Source organism: Pangasianodon hypophthalmus, chromosome 18, assembly GCF_027358585.1.
Source record: "Pangasianodon hypophthalmus isolate fPanHyp1 chromosome 18, fPanHyp1.pri, whole genome shotgun sequence".
Lineage (NCBI taxonomy): Eukaryota > Metazoa > Chordata > Actinopteri > Siluriformes > Pangasiidae > Pangasianodon > Pangasianodon hypophthalmus.
Window position 1 is genome coordinate 143,077 of NC_069727.1, and position 12,415 is coordinate 155,491.

The 12,415-nt window shown below is 47.6% G+C and overlaps 1 protein-coding gene across 4 annotated transcripts; it reads left to right on the top strand.

Moving 5' to 3' along the window:
* On the top strand, positions 1–11,546 carry krr1 (KRR1 small subunit processome component homolog). Of its 4 annotated transcripts, none has more exons than XR_008304849.1 (11): positions 3–333; positions 1,892–2,064; positions 3,237–3,371; positions 3,524–3,649; positions 3,851–3,934; positions 4,344–4,400; positions 4,492–4,662; positions 10,008–10,085; positions 10,168–10,264; positions 10,639–10,836; positions 10,881–11,546. XR_008304849.1 is itself a non-coding variant. In XM_053241920.1 (10 exons), the coding sequence occupies exons 1-10, from the start codon at positions 171–173 to the stop codon at positions 10,779–10,781; spliced, it is 1,221 nt and encodes a 406-aa protein (XP_053097895.1). In that variant the 5' UTR covers positions 1–170; the 3' UTR covers positions 10,782–11,546. The 4 variants fall into 4 exon arrangements, 2 of the variants coding, with proteins under 2 accessions (XP_053097895.1, XP_053097894.1); XR_008304850.1 differs by having other exon boundaries at positions 10,983–11,546; XM_053241920.1 differs by having other exon boundaries at positions 1–327; positions 10,639–11,546.
* The last annotated feature ends 869 nt before the right edge of the window (positions 11,547–12,415 follow it).

A 12,415-nucleotide genomic window follows, 5' to 3' on the forward strand; every position in this document is an offset into this window, starting at 1 on the left:
ACACACACACACACACTAACTTACTCTCTCTCTCTCACACACACACACACACTATTAGTGTTGTTGACTGTTAGTCGTGTTTAATTGTAATATTTGGAGTGTTTACGTCGTGAACACGCCGACATTTAGCGATTACTAAACACAAATAATAACATTATTATTTTCTTTAAATGCTCTTATCTGAAACAAATAGAAGAATCGTCCACTTCCGTCGCAAAGATTACGTTTATGTGACGCCACATCCGGCTGTAAAATCAGCAATGGCGGCCTCCACGAGAGGAGACGTGAGTGAAGCAGCGGCTGAGAAACAGGCGAAAAAGAGCAAAGGTCAAGGTACAAATACATATAATATATATACATATAATTATTATACATATACATATAATTATTATACATATACATATAATATATATACATATGATTATTATACAGGCGCGTGTGTGTGAGCGTTAGGAGAGGGATTAAATTCACACTTACTTACTCTCGCGACAAAATCCCGAGCACACACACACACACACACACGCACACACACTAACACTCACTATCACATGCACACACACACTAACACACACTAACACACACACACTAACACTCACTATCGCATGCACACACACACACACTCACACTCACACACACTCGAGTGAGCATGAGTTCATCCAACTTTCTGTAAAAGTGTACTGAAGCATCAAAATACTAATGAGAATGCACAATTTACAGTGTTTATTACTATTATTATTATTGTTGTTATTATTGTTGTTGTTGTTGTTTACATGTGTTATATCTTTAATGCAACACTTCAGTCATATGTAATTAAGCTTCGTGTTTAACACTCACTCATCTAGTGTTCCCACTGGTGTATTAACAAACGACATGTCTGAGTACCATCAACATCCTTCTCCTCCTCCTCCTTCTCCTTCTTCTTTACCTTCTTTATCTTCTTCTCCTCCTTTACTTTCTTCTTCTCCTTCTCCTTCTCCTCCTCCTCCTCCTTCTTCTTTACCTTCTTTACCTTCTTCTCCTCCTTTACCTTCTTCTTTACCTTCTTCTTCTCCTCCTCCTCCTTCTCCTTCTTCTTTACCTTCTTCTCCTCCTTCTCCTTCTTCTTTACCTTTTTTATCTTCTCCTCCTCCTTTACCTTCTTCTTCTCCTCCTCCTTCTCCTTCTTCTTTACCTTCTTTACCTTCTTCTCCTCCTTTACCTTCTTCTTTACCTTCTTTATCTTCTTCTCCTCCTTCTTCTCCTTCTTCTTTACCTTCTTTACCTTCTTCTCCTCCTTTACCTTCTTTATCTTCTTCTCCTCCTCCTTCTCCTTCTTCTTTACCTTCTTTACCTTCTTCTCCTCCTTTACCTTCTTTATCTTCTTCTCCTCCTCCTTCTCCTTCTTCTTTACCTTCTTTACCTTCTTCTCCTCCTTTACCTTCTTCTTTACCTTCTTCTTCTCCTTCTCCTCCTCCTCCTCCTCCTCCTCATCCTCCTCCTTCTTCTTCTCCTATTGAATTTTCAGAGGTTATTTATATGTTTATGTTTATTATGGTTATAAATCAGCTCACAGAGCCTCTGTTTACTTGTGTGATGTCATTTTATATGTTAATTAGATGATGGTGATAGGTTGGAGGTGCTGATGGATGGGCGGAGCCTCTGTGTTTATGTACTAATGTATTTTTAAAATGCTAATAGGCATTATACTGATTTGCTGATGACATCACATTGGTAGGCGGAGCCTGACATTATTGATGATGTGACTGTGGCAATGGGTGGGCGGAGCCTCTGTTTACGCCACTGATTTATGTTAATTAGAAAATGATACACTGATGGTACTGAAAGAGTGTGTTTCTACGTGTTTGTAAAGCCTTTGTTTGTGTACTGATGTATTTTTTAATATGTTAATTAGATGACAGTGATTTGCTGACGGTACCAGATGGGTGGGCGGAGCCTGCATTTACGAGGGAGGATAACCCGCGTGGCCTGGTGGAGGAGAGCAGCTTCGCCACCCTGTTCCCCAAATACAGAGAGAGCTACCTGAGAGAGTGCTGGCCCCTAGTGCAGAAAGCCCTCGGTGACATCGTACGTACCTGTCTGTCTCTCTGCCTGTCTGTCTCTCTGCCTGTCTGTCTCTCTGCTTCTCTCTCTCTCTTCCTGTCTCTGAGTGCTGGCCCCTAGTGCAGAAAGCCCTCGGTGACATCGTACGTACCTGTCTGTCTCTCTGCCTGTCTGTCTCTCTGCCTGTCTGTCTCTCTGCCTGTCTGTCTCTCTGTCTGTCTCTCTGCCTGTCTGTCTCTCTGCCTGTCTGTCTCTCTGCCTGTCTGTCTCTCTGCTTCTCTCTCTCTCTGCCTGTCTCTGAGTGCTGGCCCCTAGTGCAGAAAGCCCTCGGTGACATCGTACGTACCTGTCTGTCTCTCTGCCTGTCTGTCTCTCTGTCTGTCTCTGAGTGCTGGCCCCTAGTGCAGAAAGCCCTCGGTGACATCGTACGTACCTGTCTGTCTCTCTGCCTGTCTGTCTCTCTGCCTGTCTGTCTCTCTGCTTCTCTCTCTCTCTGCCTGTCTCTGAGTGCTGGCCCCTAGTGCAGAAAGCCCTCGGTGACGTCTTACGTACCTGTCTGTCTGTCTCTCTGCCTCTCTGCCTCTCTGTCTCTCTCTCTGTCTCTCTGTCTCTCTCTCTGTCTGTCTCTCTGCCTGTCTCTGAGTGCTGGCCCCTCGTGCAGAAAGCCCTCGGTGACGTCGTACGTACCTGTCTGTCTCTCTGCCTATCTGTCTCTCTGTCTGTCTGTCTCTCTCTCTGCCTATCTGTCTCTCTGTCTGTCTGTCTCTCTGTCTGTCTGTCTCTCTGTCTGTCTGTCTCTCTCTCTTCCTGTCTGTCTCTCTGCCTGTCTGTCTCTCTGCCTGTCTGTCTCTCTGCCTGTCTGTCTCTCTGTCTGTCTGTCTCTTTCTCTCTGCCTGTCTCTCTCTCTTCCTGTCTCTCTCTCTGCCTCTCTCTCTTCCTGCCTCTCTCTCTTCCTGTCTGTCTCTGTCTCTCTGTCTGTCTGTCTCTCTGCCTGTCTGTCTCTCTGCCTGTCTGTCTCTGTCTGTCTCTCTCTCTGTCTGTCTCTCTCTCTATCTGTCTCTCTGTCTGTCTCTCTCTCTGTCTGTCTCTCTGTCTGTCTGTCTCTCTGCCTGTCTCTCTTCCTGTCTCTCTCTCTTCCTGTCTGTCTCTCTGTCAGTGTTTATAGTATTATTAGTTGAATTATCTGTGTGTTGTAGTTCATCAACGCCACACTGGATCTGATTGAAGGAAGCTTGACAGTCAGCACTACGAAGAAAACCTTCGACCCCTACGCCATTCTCCGAGCCCGAGACCTCATCAAGCTGCTGGCCCGAAGTGTGCCCTTCGAACAAGTACCCAAATACGTTACTCTTAATATTAAGAGCAGTATTAGTTATGATTAAATATTAACACGTAGATGAGTGTTAGAGCGTATTTATAATTATATGCTTAAATTCTAATTACATGTAAAGTATATAGTAGCGGTGTGTTTTTTGGCTGTAAGGCGGTGCGAATCCTGCAGGACGACATGGCGTGTGATATTATAAAGATCGGCACCATGGTGCGGAACAGAGAACGCTTCGTTAAACGCAGACAGAGACTCATCGGACCCAAAGGATCCACGCTGAAGGTCAGAAGGTCTCTCTCACTCTCCTGCAGGGGGCACTCATGCGCTCTCTCACACACACACATACACACACACACACACTCCAGTGTGACGGGACTGATGCTCATCACTTACAATCTCATCGCCATAAAATGTTTAAAGTCTTCTTTAAAGATGAAATAAGGTTTACTCTGTGTGTGTGTGTGTGTGTGTGTGTGTTGTTAGGCTCTGGAGCTGCTTACAAACTGTTACGTGATGGTGCAGGGGAACACCGTGTCTGCTCTCGGACCTTACAGTGGCCTCAAGGAGGTATAAACACACACACACACACACTTGTGGTTTATGAGGACGATGTGGTGCATGATGACACTCTGGCAATAACAGAGTTTATGCAATAAATAAGTTCATACTATAAATATTTTAAAAAATACTTTATAGAAATTTTTAGTTAACTTTTCGTGGATCATTTCTGGGACATTTTTGACGACTCATCCCATTCTCATTCAGTTTGCATCAAATCAGATCCTGAACTGAATTAGTGTCACACCTGCTCTGTCCCTGCGCTGTCTGTAATAAAGTAAATAAACATTAAACACTAAAGAAGCTTGTATTTATTAAATAAGAGCAGAGTGAGAATTCAGGAAACAATGAACAAAATTTACACTAATCGTAGAGATTAAATAAAATCTAAAATAAATGTGTGTGTGTGTGTGTTTAGGTGCGTAAGGTGGTGGTGGACACTATGAAGAACATTCATCCTATCTACAACATAAAGGTAAACTGAAGTGTGTGTATGAACGTGAACATGCCTCTAACACACACACCTGAACGTGACCACACCCCACCGTTTTCCCTCAATGTCACAGACGTTAATGATAAAGCGCGAGCTGGCGAGTGACCCGGAACTCCGCACTCAGAGCTGGGAGCGCTTCCTGCCCCACTTCAGACACAAACACGTCAACAAACGACAACAACCAACCAAGAAGAAGATCAGGAAGGAGTACACACCCTTCCCCCCACCTCAGCCTGAGAGCAAGGTATACACACACACACACACACACACACACACCCTTCCCCCCACCTCAGCCTGAGAGCAAGGTATACACACACACACACACACACACACCCTTCCCCCCACCTCAGCCTGAGAGCAAGGTATACACACACACACACACACACACCCTTCCCCCCACCTCAGCCTGAGAGCAAGGTATACACACACACACACACACACACACACACCCTTCCCCCCACCTCAGCCTGAGAGCAAGGTATACACACACACACACACACACACACCCTTCCCCCCACCTCAGCCTGAGAGCAAGGTATACACACACACACACACACACACACACACACCCTTCCCCCCACCTCAGCCTGAGAGCAAGGTATACACACACACACACACACACACACACACCCTTCCCCCCACCTCAGCCTGAGAGCAAGGTATACACACACACCCACACACACACACCCTTCCCCCCACCTCAGCCTGAGATCAAGGTATACACACACACACACACACACCCTTCCCCCCACCTCAGCCTGAGAGCAAGGTATACACACACACACACACACACCCTTCCCCCCACCTCAGCCTGAGATCAAGGTATACACACACACACACACACACCCTTCCCCCCACCTCAGCCTGAGATCAAGGTATACACACACACACACACACACCCTTCCCCCCACCTCAGCCTGAGATCAAGGTATACACACACACACACACACACACACACCCTTCCCCCCACCTCAGCCTGAGAGCAAGGTATACACACACACACACACACACACCCTTCCCCCCACCTCAGCCTGAGATCAAGGTATACACACACACACACACACCCTTCCCCCCACCTCAGCCTGAGATCAAGGTATACACACACACACACACCCTTCCCCCCACCTCAGCCTGAGATCAAGGTATACACACACACACACACACACCCTTCCCCCCACCTCAGCCTGAGATCAAGGTATACACACACACACACACACACCCTTCCCCCCACCTCAGCCTGAGAGCAAGGTATACACACACACACACACACACACACCCTTCCCCCCACCTCAGCCTGAGATCAAGGTATACACACACACACACACACCCTTCCCCCCACCTCAGCCTGAGAGCAAGGTATACACACACACACACACACACACACACCCTTCCCCCCACCTCAGCCTGAGAGCAAGGTATACACACACACACACACACACCCTTCCCCCCACCTCAGCCTGAGATCAAGGTATACACACACACACACACCCTTCCCCCCACCTCAGCCTGAGATCAAGGTATACACACACACACACACACACACACACCCTTCCCCCCACCTCAGCCTGAGAGCAAGGTATACACACACAACACACACAGACACACACACACACACACACCCTTCCCCCCACCTCAGCCTGAGAGCAAGGTATACACACACACACACACACACACACACACACCCTTCCCCCCACCTCAGCCTGAGAGCAAGGTATATACACACACACCCTTCCCCCCACCTCAGTCTGAGAGCAAGGTATACACACACACACAACACACACACACACACCCTTCCCCCACCTCAACCTGAGATCAAGGTATACACACACACACACACACACCCTTCCCCCCACCTCAGTCTGAGAGCAAGGTATACACACACACACAACACACACACACACCCTTCCCCCACCTCAACCTGAGATCAAGGTATACACACACACACACACACACTTCCCCCCACCTCAGCCTGAGATCAAGGTATACACACACACACACACACACACCCTTCCCCCCACCTCAGCCTGAGATCAAGGTATACACACACACACAACACACACACACACACCCTTCCCCCCACCTCAACCTGAGAGCAAGGTATACACACACACACACACCCTTCCCCCCACCTCAGCCTGAGATCAAGGTATACACACACACACAACACACACACACACACCCTTCCCCCCACCTCAACCTGAGAGCAAGGTATACACACACACACACACACACACACCCTTCCCCCCACCTCAGTCTGAGAGCAAGGTATACACACACACACACACACACCCTTCCCCCCACCTCAGTCTGAGAGCAAGGTATACACACACACACACACACACACCCTTCCCCCCACCTCAGCCTGAGATCAAGGTATACACACACACACACACACACACCCTTCCCCCCACCTCAACCTGAGAGCAAGGTATACACACACACACACACACACCCTTCCCCCCACCTCAGCCTGAGATCAAGGTATACACACACACACACACACACCCTTCCCCCCACCTCAGTCTGAGAGCAAGGTATACACACACACACACACACACACACACCCTTCCCCCCACCTCAGCCTGAGATCAAGGTATACACACACACACACACACACACACACACCCTTCCCCCCACCTCAGTCTGAGAGCAAGGTATACACACACACACACACACACCCTTCCCCCCACCTCAGCCTGAGAGCAAGGTATACACACACACACACACACACACCCTTCCCCCCACCTCAGCCTGAGAGCAAGGTATACACACACACACACACACACACACACCCTTCCCCCCACCTCAGCCTGAGAGCAAGGTATACACACACACACACACACACACCCTTCCCCCCACCTCAGCCTGAGAGCAAGGTATATACACACACACACACACCCTTCCCCCCACCTCAGCCTGAGAGCAAGGTATACACACACACACACACACACACACACACCCTTCCCCCACCTCAACCTGAGAGCAAGGTATATACACACACACACACACCCTTCCCCCCACCTCAGCCTGAGAGCAAGGTATACACACACACACACACACACACACCCTTCCCCCCACCTCAGCCTGAGAGCAAGGTATACACACACACACACACACACACCCTTCCCCCCACCTCAGCCTGAGATCAAGGTATACACACACACACAACACACACACACACCCTTCCCCCCACCTCAGTCTGAGAGCAAGGTATACACACACACACAACACACACACACACACCCTTCCCCCACCTCAGCCTGAGAGCAAGGTATACACACACACACACACACCCTTCCCCCCACCTCAGCCTGAGATCAAGGTATACACACACACACACACCCTTCCCCCCACCTCAGCCTGAGAGCAAGGTATACACACACACACACACACACACCCTTCCCCCCACCTCAGCCTGAGAGCAAGGTATACACACACACACACACACACACACCCTTCCCCCCACCTCAGCCTGAGAGCAAGGTATACACACACACACACACACACCCTTCCCCCCACCTCAGTCTGAGAGCAAGGTATACACACACACACACACACACCCTTCCCCCCACCTCAGTCTGAGAGCAAGGTATACACACACACACAACACACACACACACACACACCCTTCCCCCCACCTCAGTCTGAGAGCAAGGTATACACACACACACAACACACACACACACCCTTCCCCCCACCTCAGCCTGAGAGCAAGGTATACACACACAACACACACACACACCCTTCCCCCCACCTCAGCCTGAGAGCAAGGTATACACACACAACACACACAGACACACACACACCCTTCCCCCCACCTCAGCCTGAGAGCAAGGTATACACACACACACACACACACCCTTCCCCCCACCTCAGCCTGAGAGCAAGGTATACACACACACACACACACACACACCCTTCCCCCCACCTCAGCCTGAGAGCAAGGTATACACACACAACACACACAGACACACACACACCCTTCCCCCCACCTCAGCCTGAGAGCAAGGTATACACACACACACACCCTTCCCCCCACCTCAGCCTGAGAGCAAGGTATACACACACACAACACACACAGACACACACACACCCTTCCCACCACCTCAGCCTGAGAGCAAGGTATACACACACACACACACACACACACACCCTTCCCCCCACCTCAGCCTGAGAGCAAGGTATACAAACACACACACACACACACCCTTCCCCCCACCTCAGCCTGAGAGCAAGGTATACACACACACACACACACACACACACACGCTTCCCCCCAGTTCCTCCTTGTGGCAGTAAAACAGCTCTGACTCTGAGACATGTACTCCACTAGATCCCTGAAGGTGTGTGTGGTATCTGGCACAAAGACATTAACAGCAGATCCTTTAAGTCCTGTAAGTTGTGAGGTGGAGCTTCCATGGATCGGACTTGATGGCCAGAACACCCCACAGATGTTCGACTGGATTGAGATCTGGGGAATTTGGAGGCCAAGTCAACACCTTGAACTCTTTGTCATGTTCCTCGAACCGTTCCTGAACAATGTTTACAGTGTGGCAGGGCGCATTATCCTGCCGAAAGAGGTCACTGCCATTAGGGAACACCGTTACCATGAAGGGGTGTACCTGGTCTGCAACAATGTTCAGGTAGGTGGTACGTGTCAAAATAGCATCCACATGAATGCCAGGACCCAAAGCTTCCCAGCAGAACATTGCCCAGAGCATCACACTGCCTCCGCCAGCTTGCGTTCTTCCCATAGTGCATGCTGGTGCCATCTCTTCCCCAGGTAAACGATGCACACGCACCCGGCCTTCCACATGATGTAAAAGAAAATGTGATTTATCGGACCAGGCCACCTTCTTCCATTGCTCCGTGGTCCAGTTCTGATGCTCACCTGTCCATTGTAGGCACTTTTGGCAGTGGACAGAGGTCAGCATGGGCACTCTGATAGTTCTGTGGCTACACAGCCCCATACGCAGCAAGCTGCGATGCACTGTGTGTTCTGACACCTTTCTATCATAGCCAGCTTTAACTTTTCAGCAATTTGTGCTACAATAGCTCTTCTGTGGGATCAGACCAGACGGACTAGCCTTCACTCCCCACGCGCATCAGTGAGGCTTGGGCGTCCATGACCCTGTCGCTAGTTCACCGGTTGTCCTTCCTTGGACCACTTTTGGTAGGTACTAACCACTGCACACCGGGAACACCCCACAAGGCCTGCCGTTTTAAAGATGCTCTGACCCAGTCATCTAGCCATCACAATTTGGCCGTTGTCAAAGTCTCTGTAATCCTTACGCTTGCCCATTTTTCCTGTTTCCAACACATCAACTTCGAGAACCGACTGGTCACTTGCTGCCTAATATATCTCAACCCTTGACAGGTGCTATTGTAATGAAATAATCAATATTATTCCCTTCACCTGTCAGTGGTCATAATGTTATGGCTGATGAGAGTGTACATATATATATATATATACTCACACACACACACGCCCTGGTAATTATTGTTATTGTGCAAGAAACTGATAAATTAAAACTACATATTTTTAAAACAATTTTAGTGTGATGTCTGTAATTTTTTCTCCGTGTTCAGGTGGACAGAGAACTCGCTAGTGGAGAATTTTTCCTGCGTGAGAGAGAGAAGAGGCGGAGGAAGATGACTGAGATCAAGGTAACACACACACACACACACACACACACACGCAGTAGCTGAAACGAGTGTGAGTTAACAGTGTGTTTAACTGTGTGTGAAGGTGAAACAGGCCGAGGCTCTGAGCAGGAAACAGGAAGAGAGAAAGAAAGCGTTCATTCCTCCGAAAGAGAAAAAAATCATCAAAAAGAGCAACAAAGGTAAAAATGAAAGATAATCTTTATTTCTGTTTTTTTTTCTTTAATTCTTCCTTTATTTCTTCTTTTTTTAATACCTTTCTTAATTTTTTTTCTTCCTTTTTTCTTTGTCATCTTCTTTCTTTCTTTTAAGTTTTTTCCTTAGACTCTTTTACTTAATATTTTTCTTACTCTAATTCCTTTTTACTCTTTAATTCTTTATTTCTTTAATTTCTTTTTTCTTTAATTCTTTTTTGTCGTAATTTCTTTTCTCTTTAAATTATTTTTCATTCTTATTTTCTTTCTTTATTTCGTCTCTGTTGTCGGACGCAGTGTGTTAGCTAAATCATCGTCGTTAGCGTGAGGAAGTGGCACTGACGTGTTTTTGTTCCATTCAGCTCCTGTAAAAGACAAACTGGACATCGAGGCTATTAAAGAGAAAGTGAAGAAAGCAAAGAGTAAGAAACTGGGAGCTCCTCCGCTGAAGACTGCCACAGCGCCCCCTACAGGCCACAGCAAGAACAACAAGACCAAAAGCTAATGAGATTTCTACATGGACCGTGTGTGTGAGTGTGCGAGCGTCCGTGTGTGTGTGAGCGTCCGTGTGTGTGTGAGCGTCCGTGTGTGTGGGAGCGTGTGTGTGAGTGCGCGAGCGTTCGTGTGTGTGTGTGAGTCCGCGAGCGTCCATGTGTGTGTGAGTGCGCGAGCGTATGTGTGTGTGAGTGCGCGAGCGTATGTGTGTGTGAGTGCGCGAGCGTGTGTGTGTGAGTGCGCGAGCGTGTGTGTGTGAGTGCGCGAGCGTGTGTGTGTGTGAGTGCGCGAGCGTGTGTGTGTGTGAGTGCGCGAGCGTGTGTGTGTGTGAGTGCGCGAGCGTGTGTGTGGGTGAGTGCGCGAGCGTGTGTGGGTGAGTGCGCGAGTGCGCGTGTTTGTGTGTGTGAGTGCGCGAGCGTGTGTGGGTGAGTGTGTGTGCGCGTGTTTGTGTGTGTGAGTGCGCGAGCGTGTGTGGGTGAGTGTGTGTGCGCGCGAGCGTGTGTGTGAGTGCGCGCGAGCGTGTGTGTGAGTGCGCGAGCGTCCGTGTGTGTGTAAGCGTGAGTGTGAGTGCGCGAGCGTGTGTGGGTGAGTGTGCGTGTGAGTGTGTGTGAGTGCGCGAGTGTGTGTGTGTGTGCGCGTGTTTGTGTGTGAGTGCGCGAGCGTGTGTGGGTGAGTGTGTGTGAGTGCGTGTGTGAGTGCGCGAGCGTGTGTGTGTGTGTGTGTGCGTGTGTGTGTATTTGTTATAAAGGATTAGGAATAAAGAGTGAAGATGGGACTGAAGGAGTGAAAGTGTGATTTAATCTGATGAATGTATTATTAGGGGTTTTATGGTGTTAGTAGAAGTATTATTAGGGGTTTTAGAGTATTATTAGGGGTTTTAGAGTATTATTAGGGGTATTAAGGTATTATCAGAGATGTTATTAGGGGTATTAGAGTATGATTAGGGGTATTAGAGTATTATTAGGGGTATTAGAGTATTATTAGGGGTATTAGAGTATTATTAGGGGTTTTAGAGTATTATTAGGGGTATTAAGGTATTATCAGAGATGTTATTAGGGGTATTAGAGTATGATTAGGGGTATTAGAGTATTATTAGGGGTATTAGAGTATTATTAGGGGTATTAGAGTATTATTAGGGGTTTTAGAGTATTATTAGGGGTATTAAGGTATTATCAGAGATGTTATTAGGGGTATTAGAGTATGATTAGGGGTATTAGAGTATTATTAGGGGTATTAGAGTATTATTAGGGGTATTAGAGTATGATTAGGGGTATTAAGGTATTATCAGAGATGTTATTAGGGGTATTAGAGTATGATTAGGGGTATTAGAGTATGATTAGGGGTATTAAGGTATTATCAGAGATGTTATTAGGGGTTTTAGAGTATTATTAGGGGTATTAGAGTATTATTAGGGGTATTAGAGTATTATTAGGGGTATTAGAGTATGATTAGGGGTATTAGAGTATTATTAGGGGTATTAAGGTATTATCAGAGATGTTATTAGGGGTATTAGAGTATGATTAGGGGTATTAGAGTATTATTAGGGGTATTAGAGTATTATCAGAGATGTTATTAGGGGTATTAGAGTATTATTAGGGGTATTAGAGTATGATTAGGGGTATTAAGGTATTATCAGAGATGTTA